The sequence below is a fragment of the Notolepis coatsorum genome, assembly GCF_963971535.1.
Source record: "Notolepis coatsorum genome assembly, chromosome: 12".
In the NCBI taxonomy this organism is placed as follows: Eukaryota; Metazoa; Chordata; class Actinopteri; order Aulopiformes; family Paralepididae; genus Notolepis; species Notolepis coatsorum.
The window spans coordinates 105,785,111-105,809,384 of record NC_140176.1 but is presented as its reverse complement, the minus strand read 5'-3'; the positions used below and the strand labels follow the sequence as shown (position 1 = coordinate 105,809,384).

Below are 24,274 nucleotides of genomic sequence, written 5' to 3'. Positions count from 1 at the left end.
GATATTATTATCTGCTCCTTGTTGGGCTATGTGTTAAACTTGACTTTGTGTTGAAAAGGGGTCTGTGTATTTAGCCTTCAGTTACGGTTATGTCCAGGAGTCCAGCATGTGTGAGTCATGATTCTTGGTTCTACGACTCAGCCATTTACACCTTAAAGGAAAAGGACGCTTTGTATAAAGCACAGTAATAATACTAATGTCACATGACGGATGTCTTAAATCACTTTAGACGTGTTTATGAATGGGCAGTCTTAGTTGAGACTCCATTATGCATTATACATGTATTGATTTTCTATGGAGTCTCTTCTGCTGTTAACATCTTCCTGCTAGTGGCCGCTGCTGTATGTTTGTTTACCTTGATGTTCTTTGGCATTGTGTGCTAAAAATTCTTATTAAGTGGTTTTGCTAATTTAACTATTACTTTGTGTATGTACAATGTTCTATTAATGAACTGAGGGAGAATAGTGGTGCTGGACTTGAGGGGCTGGAAGCCAAGTTTGTTAAGCTGTCCTCCAGTGTCCTGATGTATCCACCTGCTGATTTAACAGTTCTTTATCCACCAGTGAGTTACCATCTATCTGGAAGTGAGTTACTCCACTTCATAAAGCGTATTTTATATTGATTATGTATGTGATATAGGGCTGCAACTAATGACTATTTTGGTAGTCGACTAATCTGTCGATTATTTTTTCGATTAGTCGACTAATCGAAAAACAATTATATTAAAGAAATAAATATATATATATAATTTATTTTTTTCTTTCACTACCCATCTTTGTGAAAATGGCTTCTCAGCTCTGGTCCAGCTGAAGACAGAGCAGAGGAACAGATTGGACATTGAGCATGACCTCAGAGTTGCTTTGAGACTCTTGTCAGGACCAAACAACATCCCCAGTTATCCCATTAGTTCCCCCAAACTTACTGTCGGTCTGTTATGTTAAGCTAAGAAGTCTTCAGCTGGCTGGACCAGAGCTGAGAAGCCACTTTTACAAAGATAGGTAGTGCAAAAAAAAAAATATATATATATATATAATAATTTTTTTTAATGACTAATCGACGCAACAATATCTCAGACGATTTTTCATAATCGACATCGTCGACTAATCGTTGCAGCCCTAATGTGATATATGACTGATTTACACTGAATGTTTCATATTTGTATGTGTATATCTGTGAGGACCCTAGGAAAAATAGTCAACACGTTGATGATGACTAATGGGGATCCTTGTAAACAAATGGTGTCTGAAAATACTGTGGTTCTCTAGAAGAACGCTGCAACAAGCAGCAATACTGTGGTTCTCTAGAAGAACGCTGCAACAAGCAGCAATATTGTGGTTCTCTAGAAGAACGCTGCAACAAGCAGCAATACTGTGGTTCTCTAGAAGAACGCTGCAACAAGCAGCAATACTGTGGTTCTCTAGAACGCTGGAACAAGCAGCTATACTGTGGTTCTCTAGAAGAACGCTGCAACAAGCAGCAATATTGTGGTTCTCTAGAAGAACGCTGCAACAAGCAGCAATACTGTGGTTCTCTAGAAGAACGCTGCAACAAGCAGCAATACTGTGGTTCTCTAGAAGAACGCTGCAACAAGCAGCAATACTGTGGTTCTCTAGAAGAACGCTGCAACAAGCAGCAATACTGTGGTTCTCTAGAAGAACGCTGCAACAAGCAGCAATACTGTGGTTCTCTAGAAGAACGCTGCAACAAGCAGCAATACTGTGGTTCTCTAGAAGAACGCTGCAACAAGCAGCAATACTGTGGTTCTCTAGAAGAACGCTGCAACAAGCAGCAATACTGTGGTTCTCTAGAACAGTGGTTCTCAACTGGTCTAGCCTCGGGACCCAACATTTTCCTTAGTCATTAAGTCGCGACCCAAATTTTTTACCGACTATGAATACTTTTTTTTTTTAAATAATTTGCAGTAATACACAATCTTTCATGCACTGTTAAAACATGAAATAAACACAAAAAGTGCAACTAGGGCTAAAAACCCAATGAAATAAAATAATAATAAATAATATATGCTTCTTAGCAGATTTCTTAGCTTAACATAACAGACCTAAGTTTGGGGGAACTAATGGGATAACTGGGGTTGCAACAAAAGTGCAACTAGGGCTAAAAACCCAATGAAATAAAATAATAATAATAAATAATTATGCTTCTAGCAGACTTCTTAGCTTAACATAACAGACCTACAGTAAGTTTGGGGGAACTAATGGGATAACTGGGGTTGCAACAAATGTACAACTAGGGCTAAAAACACAATGAAATAAAATAATAATAATAATAAATAATATATCCTTCTTAGCAGACTTCTTAGCTTAAACATCCCAGAGAACTAATGGGATAACTGGGGATGTTGTTTGCTCCTGACAAGAGTCTCACAGTCTGGGGTGATGGTAGACAAAGCAACTCTGAGGTCATGCTCAATGTCCAATCTGTTCCTCTGCTTTGTCTTCAGCTGGACCAGAGCTGAGAAGCCACTTTCACAAAGATAGCTAGTGCAAAAAAATATATAATTTTCTTTGAATTTTTTTCTTTTTTACACACACATCCACTTTTGGGTCGCGACCCACCAGTTGAGAAACACTGCTCTAGAAGAACGCTGCAACAAGCAGCAATACTGTGGTTCTCTAGAAGAACGCTGCAACAACCCGAGAGTCGACTCTGCTACCAACACACTGGCGAACCAACCACCTCCCTATGTTTAGTTTAACAGGAGGCGGTTGTTCCCATAACCCACCAAGAAAAACCTAGAAACAAAGTGTTCCAGTTTTCGAAGGGAGGCCGTCAGCCCTCACACCTCCCAAGCAAAGTGTCCAGCTGCAGAGCCGGAGGCAATGCCGGCGGGGATTGGTCAGCGACACGAGCCCCTAATGCGAAGCGCCGGTGGAGGTCAGAATGATCATCATCTTCTAATCTAGACACTCCGGTGGCGAAGACATTATCGCTGTATTTCCTCGAAAAATAGTGAGAGAAAACAAAGATATAATGTCAACGCAGCTCCTTTTCTCCAATAACGTAACTCCTTTCGAATAACTATTTCGGCACTAAACTAAAGTGGTGTATACAGGCACTTTACGTGGTGAAAAAATAGGGAAGGAGCTGTTGATGTGGCCACGACCCCGCTTATGTAGAGGAGCGGATGTGAGTGTGGCCAGGCGGATGGGTGTGTACATGTGGAGAAACATTTTTCATTGTTAGATTGGATAAAGGGATAGTTCCACTAGAGAGCAGAGCGTAAGCTATACGATAATATAACTGGCATAGTGTTAAATGTTTAACTATTTTACAAGTGTTAATTGGAGCTATATAAACCCTGAAAAAGAGTTCAGGGAGTTAATTCAACACTGGTCTTTTTGCTGTGGGCCGGTCCTTCAATGTGTCACTGCTGCAGTCATTCTAGTCTGTAGTGGCCAGCGTCCTCTTCTATGCTAGGGGGGCTACATCAACTCAAGGGACACCAACAAACTGAACAAGCTGAGCTCTGTGGTGGGAGTCAAGCTGGTCAGACTATAGGTGATGGCAGAGAGGGGGATGAGAAGGAAGCTGGCTGCTATCCTGGAGAATCCCTCCCCCACCCCCTCTACGAGCTAGTCAAGAGGATAACCAGTAGGATAACATTGATGTGTGCAGTGAGTTTGGTGACACTACACTCTATAAGAGTGAAGATATTTAATGTTTTTTTCCTATACAAAATCCCCAGAATTATGAAAAAGCATTTTTTCCAAATCTAAGTGTTGTAGTATAACACTATAATATAATAGGATACCACTGATGATGTGTGCAGTGATTTTGGTGACACTATACACTGTATGACAGTGAAGTTATTGAATCTTTTTGCAGTGTCTCTTTTTGGTGTTGCACTTTTTAGACGGTCCCTGGCTGCGTACTTGCCTCAAGGCCGACTGCACATATAGATCAATATTATTATTATTAGGGATGTCCCGATCACGTTTTTTTGCTCCATATCCGATCCCGATCATGTGATTTTGAGTATCTACCGATACCGATCTTTCCCGATCCGATACATTTTTCTATACTCTCAGACCCAAACGCATTTCCTTTGATTTAATTATACATCAAATGATTTATGTCAAGGATTGCAATGCCTCGCTTGAATGAAGTTAACTTTTCACCTGAATAACGTCAACATTCAGGGTGAATGTAATGTGAGAAATTGGGATTTAAAAAAAATATATATATATATATTAAATTTGGGTCTGAGAGTGTGGCTGGTCTGCCGTTCTGCAGCTGGATACTATTGGTTTGTTTTGGCAAAATTCTTCTGCTCTGTGTGACAATAAATAAATCCAGATTTTTTTTTCTTTTTTTTGCCGATCCCGATCTTCGGAAAATCACGTGATCGGCCCCGATCCCGATCACGTGATCGGATCGGGACATCCCTAATTATTATTAATAGTACAGCTCCGAGGCCGGCTCGCCTCGTTTAGGTGAAAATAAGGTTGTAGCTCATTGTCTACCTTACTACGATAGGAAAGAGGTGTCCTTTGTGTTTTAAAAACATTTTACTTAAGAATTATTGACCGCGGAAATTCGAATCTGTGAATATCTTTCTAACTTTACCCAAGTCTCCCGATTCCGATACAATAAAGCGAGTCTTCATCACAAATCATATTCTCAAAATAATCTGACGGGCAGATATTATTGCTGGCGGACCTATTGCCGACCACTGAACTAGGATATCTGTTGGGTAACGTGCGTTTAGACAACACTATTTGGGACAGACCATATTAGGCTATTACTTCACATAAAAGATCATGTCTAAATGAAATGCACAAAATAAAAAATATATGTATCATAACGTTACCCTGGTATAGATCTGTATGCATGTATTTATGTATTTATTCATAATGTTATACATATTCGTTGTTAGATCGTGCATGGCTTTTACATTGAAAAAGGTACTTGTCACGTGGTTCCGTTCTCCATTCTTCACATCAAAAACAAAAACGAACTATCAAAACGTACACGGACCAAAATCGGCCCATTATTTACTCCTTTTTTCATTTGATTCTGACACCAAAATATGAAAAACAGCTCCGTATTTCAGTTTCCCCCCGTTTTTTCGATTTTGGTTTCAAACGGAAATAGGAAAACACCTTGTATTTCAGTTTTTTTTTCTTTTTTCGTATTTCCGTTTGAAACTAAAAACGAACTATCAAAACGTACACGGACCGGGAAGGCTAATCCCACGGCACGGCAAACACAGAGCGACGGGGGTCTCCGGAGATCAGTTTAAAGGAACACGCCGACACCGTGTGGGAAATGCGCCTTCCCTCTTCTCCAAAGTCAGGAATCAATTTGGCTGCTGTGTGTTCAGTAGAAAACTATCCCACTGCGAGCTAGCCTAGCACAGCACAAATGAATGGAAGCGGATACAGATCACTAGCCTAGCGCAGCACAAATGAATGGAAGTGGATACAGATCACTAGCCTAGTTTTTGGCCAACATAGCCCCAGGAGACAGAATCTACTGTAAATACAGTTAGTTCAAGTTCTTTAATAGTTGTCATACAGAAGTACAGAATACTTTCATACAAAATGCTTCTTACTGTTACGCTCCAGAGACTGTGCTAGACAAGATAGTATCAAATAACATAATATAGCATGTAATTTAGAAGAAGAAAAATGAGGTCACAGTGTTCGGTATAGACATATGTACAATGTTCTGAGTTACCATATATATACAATACTATGCAGTGTACTAATGTACAGTACTATCTAGTGCAAAGCAGAAATGGGATGAGGTACAATTTTAGGTACAATTTACAGTAAGGTGTACGAGTTGTAGTGCAATCCTTCATCAATAAATATAAAGTGTGGGGAGTGGGTGCTACAGTGTGTTTGTTTAAAGTGGGTGTGTGCTATAAAGTGTGTGGAGTGGGTGCTACAGTGTGTTTGTTTAAAGTGAGTGTGTGCGTGTGGATGTGTGTGCTATGTGCGTTTGGTGGTTGTTGTTGTGTAGTGTTCATTCATTGTTCGTTTAGCAGCCTGATGGCCTGGGGATAGAAGCTTCTTCTGAGTCTTTCTGTGCTCGCCTTGAGACTCCGGTATCGCTTGCCTGACCGCAGCAGTTCAAAGAGGCAGTTGTTCGGGTGACTGGAGTCTTTAATGATTCTCTTAGCCTTGCCCGTGCAACGCTTGTTGTAAATGTTCTGGAGGGTGGGGAGCCCCCCTCCAATTGTGCGCTCGGCTGAACGTGTCACTCTTTGTAGTCTGCTTCGGTCTTGTGCAGTGCTATTCCCAAACCAGGAGGTGATGTTGCCGGTCAAGATGCTCTCTATTGTACATGAGTAGAAGTTCTTAAGGATCTTCTGACTGACTTGGAACTTCCTTAGGCGCCTGAGGAAGTAGAGGCGTTGTCGTGCCTTCTTCACAACACTGTCAATGTGTGTGGTCCATGTCAAGTCCTCGGATATGTAGGCTCCGAGGTACTTAAAGCTGTTGACTCTCTCAACCGGTGCCCCGTCGATGCTGAGGGGGCTGTAGTCCTTGACCCCCGACCTCCTGAAGTCCACAATCATCTCCTTTGTTTTGCTGACGTTCAGGGAGAGGCTGTTTTCCTGGCACCATCCCGCCAGGATCTTGACCTCTTCCAGGTAGGCCCTCTCGTCGTTGGCAGAGATCAGGCCCACCACCACTGTGTCGTCAGCAAATTTGATGATTGTATTGCTACTCCGCTGAGCCACACAGTCGTGTGTGTACAGGGAGTAGAGGAGGGGACTCAGAACACAGCCCTGGGGGGCCCCTATGTTGAGGGTGATGGATGAGGAGGTGCAGTTGCCTGCTCTCACCACCTGGGGTCTGCCAGTCAGGAAGTCCAAGACCCACTGGCAGAGGTCATAGCCCAAGCCCAGGTCCCTGAGCTTGGCTATGAGTATGGAGGGGACTATGGTATTGAATGCCGAGCTGTAGTCGATGAATAGCATTCTCACATAGTTACTTTTTTATAATGTAAATTTCTCTGGCATTTATCAGATTGCAACGCCGCTTTTTGCCAGGACGTTCACAGAAAGGTAGAGAAACTAACTGCGTTCTGTTTTATGGCAATAACGTTCAGGTTTGTGGGAGATAATCCACAAAAAATAATAAAAAAGTAAATGCAGAAGTCAGATGATTGACTGGGTCGCGTAGTTTTTCGAAATTCAAACGTCCTGGATCTCCTCTCCTCATAGGACTACAAACTAAATGGCGGCGTGCATTTCCTAGCATCAATATTCGCCCCAGGAGACAGAACCAGAGGTGTCAGAACCAGAGGAGTCAGAACCAGAGGAGTCAGAACCAGAGGAGTCAGAACCAGAGGAGACAGAACCAGAGGAGTCAGAACCAGAGGAGTCAGAACCAAAGACAGAACCAGAGGAGTCAGAACCAGAGGAGTCAGAACCAGAGGAGACAGAACCAGAGGAGTCAGAACCAGAGGAGACAGAACCAGAGGAGACAGAACCAGAGGAGTCAGAACCAGAGGAGTCAGAACCAGAGGAGTCAGAACCAAAGGAGACAGAACCAGAGGTGTCAGAACCAGAGGAGTCAGAACCAGAGGAGACAGAACCAGAGCTCCAGGAGTCAGAACCAGAGGAGTCAGAACCAGAGGATTCAGAACCAGAGAAGACAGAACCAGAGCTCCAGTAGTCAGAACCAGAGGAGTCAGAACCAGAGGAGACAGAACCAGAGGAGATAGAACCAGAGCTCCAGGAGTCAGAACCAGAGGAGTCAGAACCAGAGGATTCAGAACCAGAGGAGACAGAACCAGAGCTCCAGGAGTCAGAACCAGAGGAGTCAGAACCAGAGGATTCAGAACCAGAGAAGACAGAACCAGAGCTCCAGTAGTCAGAACCAGAGGAGTCAGAACCAGAGGAGACAGAACCAGAGGAGATAGAACCAGAGCTCCAGGAGTCAGAACCAGAGGAGTCAGAACCAGAGGATTCAGAACCAGAGGAGACAGAACCAGAGCTCCAGGAGTCAGAACCAGAGGAGTCAGAACCAGAAGAGTTTTTTAAATTAAAAAAAAAAATTCTCTGTGCAGTTTTGGCGCCCCCCTCTATATCTGCAACCATTATTTTTACATAAAAAAAATTCTAACATAAGGGAAAATGAGCCAAAAATCTAAAACGGTCAGTCGGTCTGAGCCTCAGCTTTAGGTGTTCACAGTCAGAACATGCTAGAGCGCTGTGCATTGATGGGTATCGGTCAAGTGTTTATAGAATTGAGCGTTGAGGAAAGAAAGACTAACGTTAGAGAACTATGAAGAGGCAAAAGCCATAAAAAAAAGAAAATTACAAAAAAAGAAAAAAATTACGCAGTGGTGAATCTCGCCTAGGGCGCCAAATGTGCTAGGTCCGCCCCTGCGTATCCGTACCGAAACGTTTCAGTGTTTACCGTACCGTACCGAACGGCTGTGTACCGAACGAATACAACGGTATGTTAACCACTAACGACCGTCCACCGGGGGCTGTTTTCTTCACAATCTAATATATATATTTTTTTTTTAACAAGTCGATTATTAATTTCAATATAGTATAATATTCGTTGACAGCGCTACAAGTACAATTAGTTACTGCACACTACATCACCCCTAAGTGGAACATGGAAAGCCAAACTTTCCCCCCACTGTACCGAAAACCCGTACCGAACCTCGACTTCAAAACCGAGGTACATACATACCGAACTGTGGTTTTTGTGTACCGTTACACCCCTAGTATCAAGTCAACTGACAATGTGAATAGTATGAAAAAAATATTAAATAAATACAAATTTTCTCCTCCGAAATAAGCTCTGACCTGTTTTGACCTGCACCTCAAAGAATCAGAATCGAGAATCATTTAGAACAGGAATCGAAATGGAGAATCGGAATCGTTCAAATCCAAACGATGCCCAACCCTAACCCATGAGACAGAATCAGAGCCCCGGGAGACAGACGGGTGTCTACACACACACACACAGCTGCAGACTAAGACTCCGGGTCAAAGGTGATAAGAGCTCCCTGAGGATTAGCAGACAGTCTCGCCTTTAGAAGCATATTAGCCATTTCAGAAATGCCATTTTCCCAAACAGTTCCTACTCTCCCAATTCCATTTCCCCCCATGTCGATATTTTCCAGTCATGGCTGAAACATTTTGAATCACTCTCTCCCCTGATCCTTTACAAAATTCCTTCACACCCCGCCCGAATTCCACGTTATTTGATCCACAAATCAGAGGAAGGGTGGTGGAAGTCCTGCCGTCTGACCTATGAGTCTTGAGAGCAAGGTCTTGTTGGGACCTTGGCGCTGGGGTCCTTCCTGTGTTTGTCTGCGCTCTCGCTCTCTCTCTCTCTCGCTCCCTCTCTCTCTCGCCCTCTCTCTCTCGCCCTGCTCGGCAGGAAACGACAGGAAGTTCACTGCTTGATAACCAACAGAGCTGCTGATTTAAATCAATAGGAGAGAGATAATAAAGAAATAACTAGAAAGGAGCGCTCGGTAGAGCAAATCTCCACCAGGCACTGGCAGCAGACACATTTATTTTCTAGTAGCCAACACGTTAGGCAGGGCAAATATAGACCAATGAAAGCAGATCTCCCTGCAGTATTCCTATTACACTACAACACTGTTGAGTGGAATACACCTTTAAAGCTAGCATATTTTCTACCTCTTAAGCCTGGGCCCTATTTTCTGAAAATCACATGTACAAAATATCTAAGCAAATTAATAAAGGGAAGATGATTAAACAGGAGATTTTGTAGAGACAGTACTGAATTCTGCCATCCGGACACATGCAGACCTTAGTATGGCAAGTCGTACACCTATGGATCGGGCCAAACCTCTGTTAGTCTACTATAAATAAACACGACGTTTATCTTCTGTTAACTTGGTTTATTTGATCAACTTGCAAACACCAATACAGAGCCATTAACGAACAGTGGACCTCATGCTCGTGGTCGACACAGACTAACTGCGCATGCGTTTCACAGCCTCCAGAGGGCAACCTAGATTACCGTATAGCCAGTAGTATACAGGCAAAGAGATTACATGTTAACAATCTCATTCTATCTTTTTAAAGAAATAAACAAAACAAAAATAACATTACCTTGCATGAATCATAAAACAATCACACAGTGACTTAAAACAAAAATGTTTAAATTCCCTGAGTATTAAACATAAATTTGGGAAACATTTTTAGAAACAAATACATAAACAAAAATGTTTTCAATGTTCCATTTCAAACAAACACTTTAACCCAGATCCCATTGTCCTTCACCGAGTGCTTTTAAGAGCACAAGAGCCGAAGCTCCCTTTTTTGTGAGACAGTCAGCGAGCTGAGATTTTGTGTCTGACCAACGCACCTGCCTGATGCGCTTGTTCTGAATGAGCTCCTTAATGCTACTGATTTCCAACCTGAGTCTCTTTTCTGTGACTTGTTTCGTGGACTTGAGCGCATCGAACAGAGAGTGATTATCGGTCACACAGATTACAGGGAGTGTATTCAGTCCAGCATTTCCAGTAGTGAGCTCAGAAAATAGTGTGGCTAGAAAAATTGCATTGTCTACCCCATCTGACATGGCAAGGGTTTCGCCTGCAAGGGTACTGCGAACCACACGTCTGATTTTCTTTGAATGCCAACAGAGGGGGGAAAACTTCCCTCTTTCTCCCATAAGTGTTATAAAAGTACCTCCCTGTGTACCTCCGTCTGGGAGGTTTCCAAATGAAGCATCACTGAAAACTATCAAGTTCAGAGCATCACTGTTTCCCAGATGTTGAAATCTGAGTGTCACCTTTTCAGACTTTAGCTTACGGATTATTTTATTGGCATCATGAACAGACTGTACTGTTGACCCTTTTATATTAGAAGCCAAACAACATGAATCAAACATTACATCAGGTCTCGTCTGTTTAGCAACCCATAGGATCTGTCCTATTTTTGATCGTAGCTGCTCTCTCTCAATTTCGTTGAGGGGTTCATTTCTCTGTGTGGCCCGACTTGCTTGTATGGGAATAGGCTCCAGGTTCTCAATGTAACTTTGTTGATGTACCTGAACTTCACCTTTAACAGTTACAAAATCCATTCCTACATAGGAGAACTTTTCATGCTCCTCACGCCCAACCTTAAATGCAGATTGCAGTTGGGGAATCACATTGGATGAAAAGTTAGATGAGCCTGCCCAAAGAAAATCATCTACATGACATGCAAGCACCCCAGTGACCTTACATTGCTCATCCAACCAGTAAAAGACTGCCGGATCCACCTGTGAGACTCTACCACCAGTACTCAGCATGATCTCCTTCACGTTGTTGTACCAATATAGTGATGCATCTGCAAGACCATATACACATTTCTTTAGTTTCCATACAACATGTTGACATCCTGCCTCTAGAGGGGGGCGGATATAAATATCCCTGGATAGCTCAATACCCTGCAAGAATGCAGATTTGATGTCCATAGAGTGGACTTCCCACTGGTTTTGACATATCACTGATAACATAAGTCTAAGTGAATCTGTGGCACATGTGGGGGAATCTTTCGGTAACTCTTGAATATTCCGCTCTTCAAAACCTCTGGCAACCAGTCGGGCTTTAGGCACGATACCCTTGGGAGTGTCTTTAAGACTACAAACCCATCTGGTGGAAATGCATTTCTGCCCTGCATCTTCAACTTCCTCAAATACATTATTATTGTGCCAGCTCTTTATTTCTTCCTGTTTAGCTGCATCAAATGAAATGTCTTTGGTTACAAGTACATCAGCTTCTCTGTCTTCTGTTTGAATGTTGAGATTATCAACCTGTGAGATATCAACTGCTTCCTTTTGCCCATCACTACCATCATTGTCTAGATGTTGCATGTTATACCAGGTTTTATATTTCCCCGTAGCCTTGCCAGATCTCCCTAAGACTCTTGCCTTAAGTAGAGTGTTGTCACCTCTGTTCATATATGTTACCGTCTGTCCTGTTTTTAAACTCACACCTGCAGAAGGGGCAGGATTATTATGGGCATTAGGCCTATGCTCCATTTCAGTTAGAGTTACACCACTCAAAGTGTTTGGTGGATCGATAGCTTCACTTGTACTGGCTTCTTGTTGTTCATGTTCATTCTCTGTATTTTGCTCACTGTCTAAACTACCAGTTGCATTGTTTATACCTTGCTCACTTCCTGCTTCTGTGTCAGCATCAGTTTGTACCATGTGCTCTTCACTAACCTTTGTGTTCACCTTAGAAAGCCTAGAGTGATGCACTCTCACTAAGCAACCACCATGCCTCACAAAAACAACAGCCCCATCCTGACCAATAACTATCCCTGGTCCTTTCCACTCAGTGCATTCAGCTCGTTTGTAATACACCTTGTCACCCATCTCATATTTCTCATCTGTGGGTCTGAGCTGCTTACGTAGTGCTCGTCTTATCCTTTCTGAGCACTCTGCTTCAGTAAATGCTTTTCTAGAGGCATGCAAAGCTGAAATGTGTTCTCCTACTCTAGCACTCATCGTGGTACCTTCTAGCGCAGGTGGTTTATCAACCAGTACAGAAGGTAAATTGGGGTTCTGGCCAAACACCAGTTGATGAGGACTGTAGCCGTGCACATTGAGCATACTGTTCTTAGCCATGAGAGCCCAGTCCAGGGCTGTTTGCCAGTCACATCCATTTTCCCGTCTGACCTTCAGGATGATGTCGGTGAGGGTCTGATTATGTCTCTCCAGTAGCCCATTGCTCCAGGGGCTGTATCCTGCCGTGGTTTTTGTCTCAATGTTAAAGTTCTCTGCCATGTCACGGAACTCCGCATTGTTGAATTCTCCTCCATTGTCACTGTAAAGTCTCCGTGGCGGGCCATGAACGCTGATCCATGTATGAAGAAGAGAGTTCACTATCACAGAGGAGTTCTTTGTTTTCACAATGCTTCCAGCGCTGAATCGTGTAAACTGGTCAATGACGTGGAGATACCATAAACTTGGTTCCAACTCGTGCAGGTCCACTGCCACCGTTTCATTGTACTCTGAAGCCAGAGGCAAACCCACAGCAGGCTTCGGCTTGGTCTTGCTGTACCTCTGGCATATGTCACATTCCTGTACTATTTGTTGTAAAATAGTGTCACAATCTTTGTCTTTATTTCCCGAACTACGGAGGAGTTGCTGTAGTCTTTCTGCAGAGGCATGACCAAACTGTTTGTGTAGTTTCAGTAGAACTTTGTGTTTCTCATTTGAGGTCATATTTTCTGTGACTGTAAGGACCTCATCTTCATCCTGGCTGTTTTCTGTGACTGTAAGGACCTCATCCTTAATCTCAATTTGGTTCATTCCTGTGTCCTTGTCTCTGATATCTATACAGTAGTGTCCTGAACTGGTGAGTTCAAGAGGGATATTCTGTTTAAACATCACAGCGCTATCATTCTCCATGTCCAAGATGGTTCCTGCCCTTTTCAGTGATGTCTTACTCAAAAGTAGTGGGATATCAGCTTTGACTACTTCAGTTTCCACTCGACATTTTGTCAGTCCTATTTTGGCAGGCAGTTTCAGTGTTCTGGAAGAATGCACTATATTTCCATCTCCAAACCGGAATGGTCTGGAGCTTGGAGTTTCACTTTTTACCATCTGGTTCACTTGACTTTGACTGAGATCAGCGACGAAGCTGTCCAACCATTTTTCTCCACACACTGTGCGGGTACATGCAGTGTCAATGATAGCAGTCCCTAAGGACTCAGTTAGGAATACCTCTGTTTCAGACAGTACAGCAGTAAGCAGTGTGATGTCACATTCCTCTACCCTTGTTCGATCGTCAGTTAGCTTCACTTGCTCACTACTCTTGTGAGGACAGTCTTTAGCCCAATGGAACGTGCTCTGACATATAGCACATTTTGATCTCTTACCGAACCTATCCAGTGGGTTGGTACCCTGTGACGTTTGCCTTTGTTGTCCAATTTGTCCAAACTGCTGCGTCGTTGGACGTCTGAATCTTCCTTGTGAGCGTTGCTCCGTGAATAACGCTTCATCGTTAACGTGTATTCCGTTTGATGTGCCGCCGTGCACTCTCCCCCCAAAGATCCTCTTCAGCGCGGACTTCATTGCCGCAAACGTTAAATCTGTACACGCAGTCAGCGCCATTTGTCTATTTTTCTCGTCTAGACAAGCCGTGTCTAAAAGTTTAAAAGCTAACACGGCGTCAGGGAGAGTCATGTCGTACCTTTTCATTCGGTTGTAACGTTGTTCAAAGTCAATCACATAGTCCGCCATGGACATGAAGCTCTCCTTTTTGATACAGTCAAAAAAAGAGTATGCATCGTATGCGCGGTCTCTCTCTTCTTTGAGAAATATGCCATCTAGTTTTGCTAGCAGCGTGTCCATACCATTGTTGGTGTTCAAGTCCAAAGCTGGTATTTCCATAGCGATGTCCCTTGCCCTTCCTTCCAGCCCCAGGACAACGGCGAGGGCTTGTTTCTTCTTATCAAGTTCAGTAACCAGCTTCCAAATGGCGATCTCATTTTTCCAACACTCGTATGGTCGAGACTCGTCGAACTTCGGTGGAACTTTGTAGTTAGCAGTAGCCATCTTCTGCTAACCATCCTCTGCTACCAATGTTAGTCTACTATAAATAAACACGACGTTTATCTTCTGTTAACTTGGTTTATTTGATCAACTTGCAAACACCAATACAGAGCCATTAACGAACAGTGGACCTCATGCTCGTGGTCGACAGACTAACTGCGCATGCGTTTCACAGCCTCCAGAGGGCAACCTAGATTACCGTATAGCCAGTAGTATACAGGCAAAGAGATTACATGTTAACACCTCCCCTTTCCAATGGCAGAGTTAAATCTGGATTTAGTATCACAATCACAAGGCGTGATTCACAAACCGTGAATGAAATCTACTGTAAGTAGAGAAAGGTAGAGAAACGAACTGTGTTCTGTTTTATGGCAATAACGTTCAGGTTTGTGGGAGATAATACACAAAAAATAAGATAAATAAAAAAGTAAATGCAGAAGTCAGATGATCGACAGGGGCTGGCATGAGCTGGGTCGTGTAGTTTTAAGTTCAAAAGTCCTGGGTCTCCTCTCCTCATAGGACTACAAAGAAAATGGCGGTGCGCATTTCCTAGCGTCAATATTTGCCTATTTCCGACTAGATTTCTATAACTCATATTAACTAATAAAACTTAAAACCATTGGTAAACAAACATATTGCTGAAAATACACACTTTGACTGCTGTTTTGACAGGGTTAGGGTCTTTACTCTTGGCTACATTTGAGGAAAAAAACGCAACATTAATTCATACATTCTTTTTTTTTATCCACTTTTTCTCCCCATTTTAAATTTTTCTCCCATCCCAATTTTCATATTATCCAATTCTTCCCTCCCCTGTCTTGAACGTTGCTAGACTATGCCTCCCACTGGTCGATTGTAGAGAGGACAGAAGCCTTGCATCACGTGTCCCCTCCGCGTCAACATTTTAGGCAACCAACTTGCGTTCAGCGTTTCTCTGATTGCCCATGTGACCGCGGCAGCGCGAGAGAGCGGCAGTGCGGAAATAGGCATTCTCTTGCCATGCTCTGCGACAAACTCTAACCTTAACCAACTCCGAAAGAATGCCTAAACTTAACCCTAACCTTAACCAACTCCGAAAGAATGCCTAAACTTAACCCTAACCTTAACCAAATCCGAAAGAATGCCTAAACTTAACCCTAACCTTAACCAACTCCGAAAGAATGCCTAAACTTAACCGGCGAAAGAAATGCTCTAAGACAAACTCTAACCTTAACCAACTCCGAAAGAATGCCTAAACTTAACCCTAACCGTAACCAACTCCGAAAGAATGCCTAAACTTAACCCTAACCTTAAACAACTCCGAAAGAATGCCTAAACTTAACCGGCGAAAGAATGCATGTTAAAAAAAAAATTCAAAATTGAAGTGATTCGAAATTGTCACCAACGCACAGCAGGATCCACAGCAAGGCGGCGAATGAGTTGAGCTAACCGTCGATGTTAAAAGAGGGGGGATTACGGCTGCATAATGCCGCGGCAGAGCTCCGCGTCGCCGCGGGGGCGTGGCTAGGCGCAAGCTGGTTGCCTAAAGTAATGACGCGTCCCCTCCGGTACACGAGGAGGCTGCCTGTCTCATCATTTCACCGCAGCAGCTCGAACTCAGTGGTGAGGAGTAACGCGTGGGAGGCTCACGCTGCCCCCGCTACATCCTGCTTCCGCCGCACCGGCGTCACCAAACCGACCTGTAGGTGTCGCTGTCCACAACGTCCAATCCCCACCCACCGGCTTTCCCACCCTCTAACACTTGCCAATTGTGTTAGTATGAACGACCGGCCAGCCGGTAGCAACGCCGAGAGCTGGGCTCGAACCCAGCGTATCCTGCGTTAGTGACGAGCGCCTTGCCCACTGCGCCAATCAGCCGCCTAATTCATACATTCTGTAGAGATGGATTTATGGCATGATGTCATTTGCGGTTCAGTACCGGACCGCTCTTGCTTAACACTTTGAGTGCCAGCAGGGGGCGCACGATTTATCGCTTGAATGCCAGCCTTTTTAGACAGATTTTCCGATATTTCATGATTTTCATGGAGCTATTTCTAAATTATGGCTATGTGTCTAATACGCCTGTCGCTTATCGATGACTTGCTTGCAGTCAACATGTACGAAATGGATTGTTTTTTCATCTGTACATTTCCGTTTTATACCATTTTGCAAAACGCTTGTTTTTGAAAATTTCCAGAAAATAAAAAAGATTCTGTGATAAACGCCCTTTAGTGGAATACACAAAACACGTCATTTTTCGGCCTATTTATGAATCGTTTTCAAATAAACGCTAGATTATCGATAGTATGTGTACTTATGCACGCTAGAGAAGCGGGCTGAAAAATCGATTATCTATTTCCTGATCAGCACACACACACACATACACAGATAGGGGACATGTTGAGATATGTGAAAAAAAACTCTAATTACCCCAAGACTGGTAAAATAGATTCCTTACCTCACATCAGATGTTCTGCAAAAAGATTATTCCAATTCCTGATCGCCATTCCAAATATCGATCGCGTTTATTGATCCAACGTTAAGTACTCGAAACACATATTCCACACTGTTCTGAGTGTCTACAATGAATGGGATCGGCTCGGGTTACATGCCTGATAAGTAAAATGTGGATTCCGGAGTTTTCTTTTCTCATCCATTTCCATCGAGTCCAATCCAATGGATGCATTACCATCCGGGAGATGATAGGGGGCGGTATTTTCCCTGTTCGAGCTCATAGACAGTCCCAATGGTAACGTGAGGCTAGATTAATGAAATATGAATGGATATCGCTAATAAAAGCAATAACGATTAAAAAATTTGACTTCTCGTCATTGGCACTTAACGCATGGCATGAAATAACGAGATTTCTCATGGCTGGCACTCAAAGTGTTAAGAGGTTAAGTTCATTGACACCTCCCATAAGTCTCAAATGTTAATGGTATATGAATGGGGCATGGCTTATTTCAATGGTAATGTTTAAAATGTCTTTTAAATGTGAAATGCATGGGTACTCCAACGACAATAGGTTCAGTCTGGCATATCCATGTTGTAAACAGGGGCCAGAGAGCCGATTCCTGCAGGCTCTGAACGGTGAACCTGTCGCCCTCTTGTGTTCAAAGGGTGTAACTTTTCCTGCATATGTGTTCCAATGGACAATGATGCAAATAAATTCAAATAAAATACTTGTTAACGGATGTGAAAAATATGCCATCATTCATGTCCCTGGCTTGCTAGCAGCCTATGTTGCAAGTTTCATCCACTGCGGTCCTTGTAGTTGGCGAGATTAGCTCTGGATAGACAGACGGACACACGCAAACAAACCCATAACGCAAATGCTATATTTAATCACCTGTACATTGTAATAATGCTGTTCCATTTGCACTCTGGTTGGATGCAAAACGTATTTTCGTTGTACTGTACTTGTATGATGATGTATGACGACAACACATTTAGAATTTAATCCAATATAAACAACAACGGTTGTAGTTTGAAGAAATACACTGTCCAAATGTCCAGAAGATCACGTTGCATCGGACCTCATTAAAAGGTGGGGTAGGCAATTTCTGAAGAGTGAGTGAAGTGAGAGCGGCTCACCTGTCCATCAGGAATACAACAAGTCACAACATCTCTTTTCAAGGCAGGTGCCCTGGCTACACACACACACACACCCACACACTAGGGGTGTAACCAATGCATCGCAATGCATCAATCCTAAGGTCAAATCGCTTGAATCGTGGTCAATTGAAGAGATTTCATGATGCATTGAATCGTTGCCTGAAGAATCGTAATCGAATCGAAGTGGGGTCAAATATTTACACCCCTATTATTGACTATAGTCCATTCATGCTGAGTGAATCAGTTACCCCAGCCACATTTGTGTATTAACATTTTTGGGGGGAATTAACTGATAGAAAATTAATCGAATGCATTGAATCGTTGCCTGAAGAATCGTAATGGAATCGAATCGTTGTGGGGTCACAGAGAGGCCGGGGGGGGGGGGGGGCACACAGAGAGGCCGGGGGGAGGCACAGAGAGCCCGGGGGGGGGGGGGCACACAGAGAGGCCGGGGGGGGGGGGGCACACAGAGAGGCCGGGGGGAGGCACAGAGAGGCCCGGGGGGGGGGGCACACAGAGAGGCCGGGGGGGGGGGGCACACAGAGAGGCCGGGGGGGGGGGGGCACACAGAGAGGCCGGGGGGGGGGGGGGCACACAGAGAGGCCGGGGGGGGGGGGGCACACAGAGAGGCCGGGGGGGGGGGGGGCACACAGAGAGGCCGGGGGGGGGGGGGCACACAGAGAGGCCGGGGGGAGGCACAGAGAGGCCCGGGGGGGGGGGGGGCACACAGAGAGGCCCGGGGGGGGGGGGGGCACACAGAGAGGCCGGGGGAGGCACAGAGAGGCCCGGGGGGGGGGGCACACAGAGAGGCCGGGGGGAGGCACAGAGAGCCCGGGGGGGGGGGGCACACAGAGAGGCCGGGGGGGGGGGGGGGCACACAGAGAGGCCCGGGGGGGGGGGGGGCACACAGAGAGGCCGGGGGAGGCACAGAGAGGCCCGGGGGGGGGGGGGCACACAGAGAGGCCGGGGGGGGGGGGGGCACACAGAGAGGCCCGGGGGGGGGGGGGGGGGCACACAGAGAGGCCGGGGGGGCACACAGAGAGGCCGGGGGGGGGGGGGGCACACAGAGAGGCCGGGGGGGGGGGGGGCACACAGAGAGGCCGGGGGGGGGGGGGCACACAGAGAGGCCGGGGGGGCACACAGAGAGGCCGGGGGGGGGGGGGGCACACAGAGAGGCCGGGGGGGGGGGGGCACACAGAGAGGCCGGGGGGGGGGGGGCACACAGAGAGGCCGGGGGGGGGGGGCACACAGAGAGGCCGGGGGGGGGGGGGCACACAGAGAGGCCGGGGGGGGGGGGGCACACAGAGAGGCGGGGGGGGGGGGGGGGGGGCACACAGAGAGGCCGGGGGGGGGGGGGGGGGGGGCACACAGAGAGGCCGGGGGGGGGGGGGGGCACACAGAGAGGCCGGGGGGGGGGGGGGGCACACAGAGAGGCCGGGGGGGGGGGGGGGGGGGCACACAGAGAGGCCGGGGGGGGGGGGCACACAGAGAGGCCCGGGGGGGGGGGGGGGGGGCACACAGAGAGGCCGGGGGGGGGGGCACACAGAGAGGCCGGGGGGGGGGGGCACACAGAGAGGCCGGGGGGGGGGGGGGGGGGCACACAGAGAGGCCGGGGGGGGGGGGGGCACACAGAGAGGCCGGGGGAGCACAGAGAGGCCCGGGGGGGGGGGGGCACACAGAGAGGCCGGGGGGGCACACAGAGAGGCCGGGGGGGGGGGGGGGCACACAGAGAGGCCGGGGGGGGGGGGGGCACACAGAGAGGCCGGGGGGGGGGGGCACACAGAGAGCCGGGGGGGGGGGGGGGCACACAGAGAGGCCGGGGGGGGGGCACACAGAGAGGCCGGGGGGGGGGGGGGGCACACAGAGAGGCCGGGGGGGGGGGGGGCACACAGAGAGGCCGGGGGGGGGGGGGCACACAGAGAGGCCGGGGGGGGGGGGGCACACAGAGAGGCCGGGGGGGGGGGGGCACACAGAGAGGCCGGGGGGGGGGGGGGCACACAGAGAGGCCGGGGGGGGGGGGGGGGCACACAGAGAGGCCGGGGGGGGGGGGGCACACAGAGAGGCCGGGGGGGGGGGGGCACACAGAGAGGCCGGGGGGGGGGGGGGGGGGCACACAGAGAGGCCGGGGGGGGGGGGGGGGCACACAGAGAGGCCGGGGGGGGGGGGGGGCACACAGAGAGGCCGGGGGGGGGGGGGGGCACACAGAGAGGCCGGGGGGGGGGGGGGGGCACACAGAGAGCCGGGGGGGGGGGCACACAGAGAGGCCCGGGGGGGGGGGGGGGGGGCACACAGAGAGGCGGGGGGGGGGGGGGGGGGGGCACAAGGGGGCGGGGGGGGGGGGCACACAGAGAGGCCGGGGGGGGGGGGGGGCCACACAGAGAGGCCGGGGGGGGGGGGCACACAGAGAGGCCGGGGGGGGGGGGGGGGCACACAGAAGCCGGGGGGGGGGGGGGGCACACAGAGAGGCCGGGGGGGGGGGGGGGGGGGCACACAGAGAGCCGGGGGGGGGGGGGGGGGGGGCACACAGAGAGGCCGGGGGGGGGGGGGGGCACACAGAGAGGCCGGGGGGGGGGGGGGCACACAGAGAGGCCGGGGGGGGGGGGGGGCACACAGAGAGGCCGGGGGGCACAGAGAGGCCGGGGGGGGGGGGGCACACAGAGAGGCCGGGGGGGGGGGGGGGCACACAGAGAGGCCGGGGGGGGGGGGGGGGGGCACACAGAGAGGCCGGGGGGGGGGGGGGGGGGCACACAGAGAGGCCGGGGGGGGGGGGGCACACAGAGAGGCCGGGGGGGGGGGGGCACACAGAGAGGCCGGGGGGGGGGGGGGGGGCACACAGAGAGGCCGGGGGGGGGGGGGGGGCACACAGAGAGGCCGGGGGGGGGGGGGGGGCACACAGAGAGGCCGGGGGGGGGGGGCACACAGAGAGGCCGGGGGGGGGGGGGGGGGGCACACAGAGAGGCCGGGGGGGGGGGGCACACAGAGAGGCCGGGGGGGGGGGGGCACACAGAGAGGCCGGGGGGGGGGGGGGCACAGAGAGGCCGGGGGGGGGGGGCACACAGAGAGGCCGGGGGGGGGGGCACACAGAGAGGCCGGGGGGGGGGGGGCACACAGAGAGGCCGGGGGGGGGGCACACAGAGAGGCGGGGGGGGGGGCACACAGAGAGGCGGGGGGGGGGGGGGGGGCACACAGAGAGGCCGGGGGGGGGGGGGGGGCACACAGAGAGGCCGGGGGGGGGGGGGGGGCACACAGAGAGGCCGGGGGGGGGGGGGGGGGCACACAGAGAGGCCGGGGGGGGGGGGGGCACACAGAGAGGCCGGGGGGGGGGGGGGCACACAGAGAGGCCGGGGGGGGGGGGGGGGCACACAGAGAGGCCGGGGGGGGGGGGGCACAGAGAGGCCGGGGGGGGGGGGGGGCACACAGAGAGGCCGGGGGGGGGGGGGGGGCACACAGAGAGGCCGGGGGGGGGGGGGGGCACACAGAGAGGCCGGGGGGGGGGGGGGGCACACAGAGAGGCCGGGGGGGGGGGGGGGCACACAGAGAGGCCGGGGGGAGGCACAGAGAGGGCCGGGGGGGGGGGGGGCACACAGAGAGGCCGGGGGGGGGGGGGGCACACAGAGAGGCGGGGGGGGGGGGGGGCACAGAGAGGCCGGGGGGGGGGGGGCACAGAGAGGCCCGGGGGGGGGGGGGGGGCACAGAGAGGCCGGGGGAGGCACAGAGAGGCCGGGGGGGGGGGGGCACAGAGAGGGGGAGGCACAGAGAGGGGGGAGGCACAGAGAGGGGGGAGGCACAGAGAGGCCGGGGGGAGGCACAGAGAGGCCGGGGGGGGGGGCACAGAGAGGGGGGAGGCACAGAGAGGGGGAGGCACAGAGAGGGGGGAGGCACAGAGAGGCCGGGGGGGGCACAGAGAGGGGGGAGGCACAGAGAGGGGGGAGGCACAGAGAGGGGGGAGGCACAGAGAGGCCTCTACCCACCTCTACCTCTCTACCCACTAAAATTGTTATTAAAAAAACCCAAAACCCTACCCCCACCTTTAACAGAGGCAGTTAGGACAAGAAGACAGACTCGGGCTCAGAAAGCTCACCAGTGCCTTCCTCTCGCAGAGGGAGTAGACGGCCTCCAGGCTGGGGTCGCTGTGCAGCGGGTGGGAGTACATGCGGTGCTCGAACGCCTCCACCTTCTGGATCACCTTCTTCAGGGCCATGTCCTTGATGTTCATGTCGTCTACAGGATCCAGCAGGGGCAGACCGTCTGGGAAGCGCCTCTGCACCTCCTGGTGGAGGGGAGGGGGAGAGAGAGAGAGAGAGAGAGAGAGAGAGAGAGAGAGAGAGAGAGAGAGAGAGAGGAGAGAGAGAGAGAGAGAGAGAGAGAGAGAGAGAGAGAGAGAGAGAGGGGCAGAGAGATAGAGAGAATGGGTGGGGGAGGAAGAGGGGCAAGTTGATGAAAAAACAAGACAAAGTTGAAAGATTAACACATTTGTTATAATTTTTTTAAATCATTTTCTATGAGAATGTTGCACCTTTTTCACACTCCGGTGTTTTTATGTTTAAATAGGCCGTAAGGTGAAGGCTGTATCGTTTCATCCCGTTCCCACCACGGCAGACTACCCAATTCTCACTCTGGGTGAAAGATATATTGGTGTAGATTTAGGAATAAAAGTTTTCCATTTTACAATCCTGCCCCTTTTGCGCAATCATGCTAAACTTAACTAAACTTAATTTTAAAGTCGGGACTAGATCTTTCCTCGCAAACGGATACTTGGTCACCACAGAGTTTTATTTGATGTAATTGGTGCGAGTTCGGTCACGTATCTCGCGCTCGACCAATAGCAGCTCCCTTTGTTGCGAGGATAGGGTCGTCAGGAGACAACAAATGACATCCAGAGTAACGTTACGGACGGAAATGGACAAAAAACACCTTCTAAAGTTCGCAAAAGGTTTCTAAACAATGTTCTATGCATCTCACGTCCGTTCAGAAAGAACGTGTACAAGATTTTACACAGACACGGTGGGATAGATATAGAAACTGCGTTGAACAGTGGCTTAACCTACAAGGCCAGAATCATACCATTGCGGAGACATACAAACATTGTTTAGAGATCGATTTGTGTCATAAATGTCATGATATATATATGCACGATATATCGGCCGCCGATATGGCCGTTTTTTTACACATCGGTATCGGTCCGATATCAAGATAGGGCCGATATAATTTTTAACATGTTTTGGCCTTACATTTTTTCCAAAATATCATCATTTCTGAAATAAGTACAAAAGTAAAAAAATTATGCGTTTTGGAAAATAGCTCTTTATTTGATTATCATAAGAAAGTGTTTTCTATACAGAGATATCAACATCGGTATCGGCCAGAACAGAAATATTAATATCGGTTATCGGTATCGGCCACAATTTTCACATCGGTGCATCACTATATATCTGTATATCTGTATGTTGTGTATGTCATGTCATTATGAATTGAAAATGGGGGACCCTGATGTAAACGAGACCAAAGTCTTTCTCTGGTCTGCATCCCCTTAACAATTGTGTGTATTGAGCCGTACTGTATTGTACCCATTCTGCAATCTGTTAATAATAATGTTCAATCAATCAATCAAGATGTGGATACACTATTTGATGCTGTGCTGAGACAGTTAGCTGTGTTTTGTTTACATAACAAGCATTCTAGTTTTCTTCAGATAAACCCTCCCACCCCCCCCCTCTACGATGAGAAGCACGTTCAATCACAGACTCATTTATGAAACCTGCTGTTGCTACCGTTGTGTCCTGCTCTGTCTGTTGTCCTGCTCTGTACCCGTCTGTTGTCCTGCTCTGTACTGTTGTCCTGCCTGCTGTTGTCCTGCTCTGTACCCGTCTGTTGTCCTGCTCTGTACCCGTCTGTTGTCCTGCTCTGTCTGTTGTCCTGCTCTGTACCCGTCTGTTGTCCTGCTCTGTCCCGTCTGTGTCCTGCTCTGTCCTGTTGTCTGCTCTGTACCGTCTGTTGTCCTGCTCTGTCTGTTGTCCTGCTCTGTCCCGTCTGTTGTCCTGCTCTGTACCCGTCTGTTGTCCTGCTCTGTCTGTTGTCCTGCTCTGTACCCGTCTGTTGTCCTGCCTGCTGTCTGTTGTCCTGCTCTGATCCGTCTGTTGCCCTGCTCTGTACCC

At 48.9% G+C, this 24,274-nt stretch overlaps 1 protein-coding gene across 2 annotated transcripts in view; it reads right to left on the bottom strand.

Moving 5' to 3' along the window:
- Positions 1-24,274, bottom strand: part of mtrex (Mtr4 exosome RNA helicase) — a 167,301-nt gene that overhangs the window by 32,706 nt on the left and 110,321 nt on the right. For both annotated transcript variants that reach the window (XR_014620366.1, XM_084326549.1), the window contains exon 21: positions 22,201-22,389. Coding sequence is in view for 1 of the 2 variants with exons in the window: in XM_084326549.1 (XP_084182675.1) it covers positions 22,201-22,389 (189 nt within the window). In the remaining variant the exon portion in view is untranslated. The remainder of the gene's footprint in view (positions 1-22,200; positions 22,390-24,274) is intronic.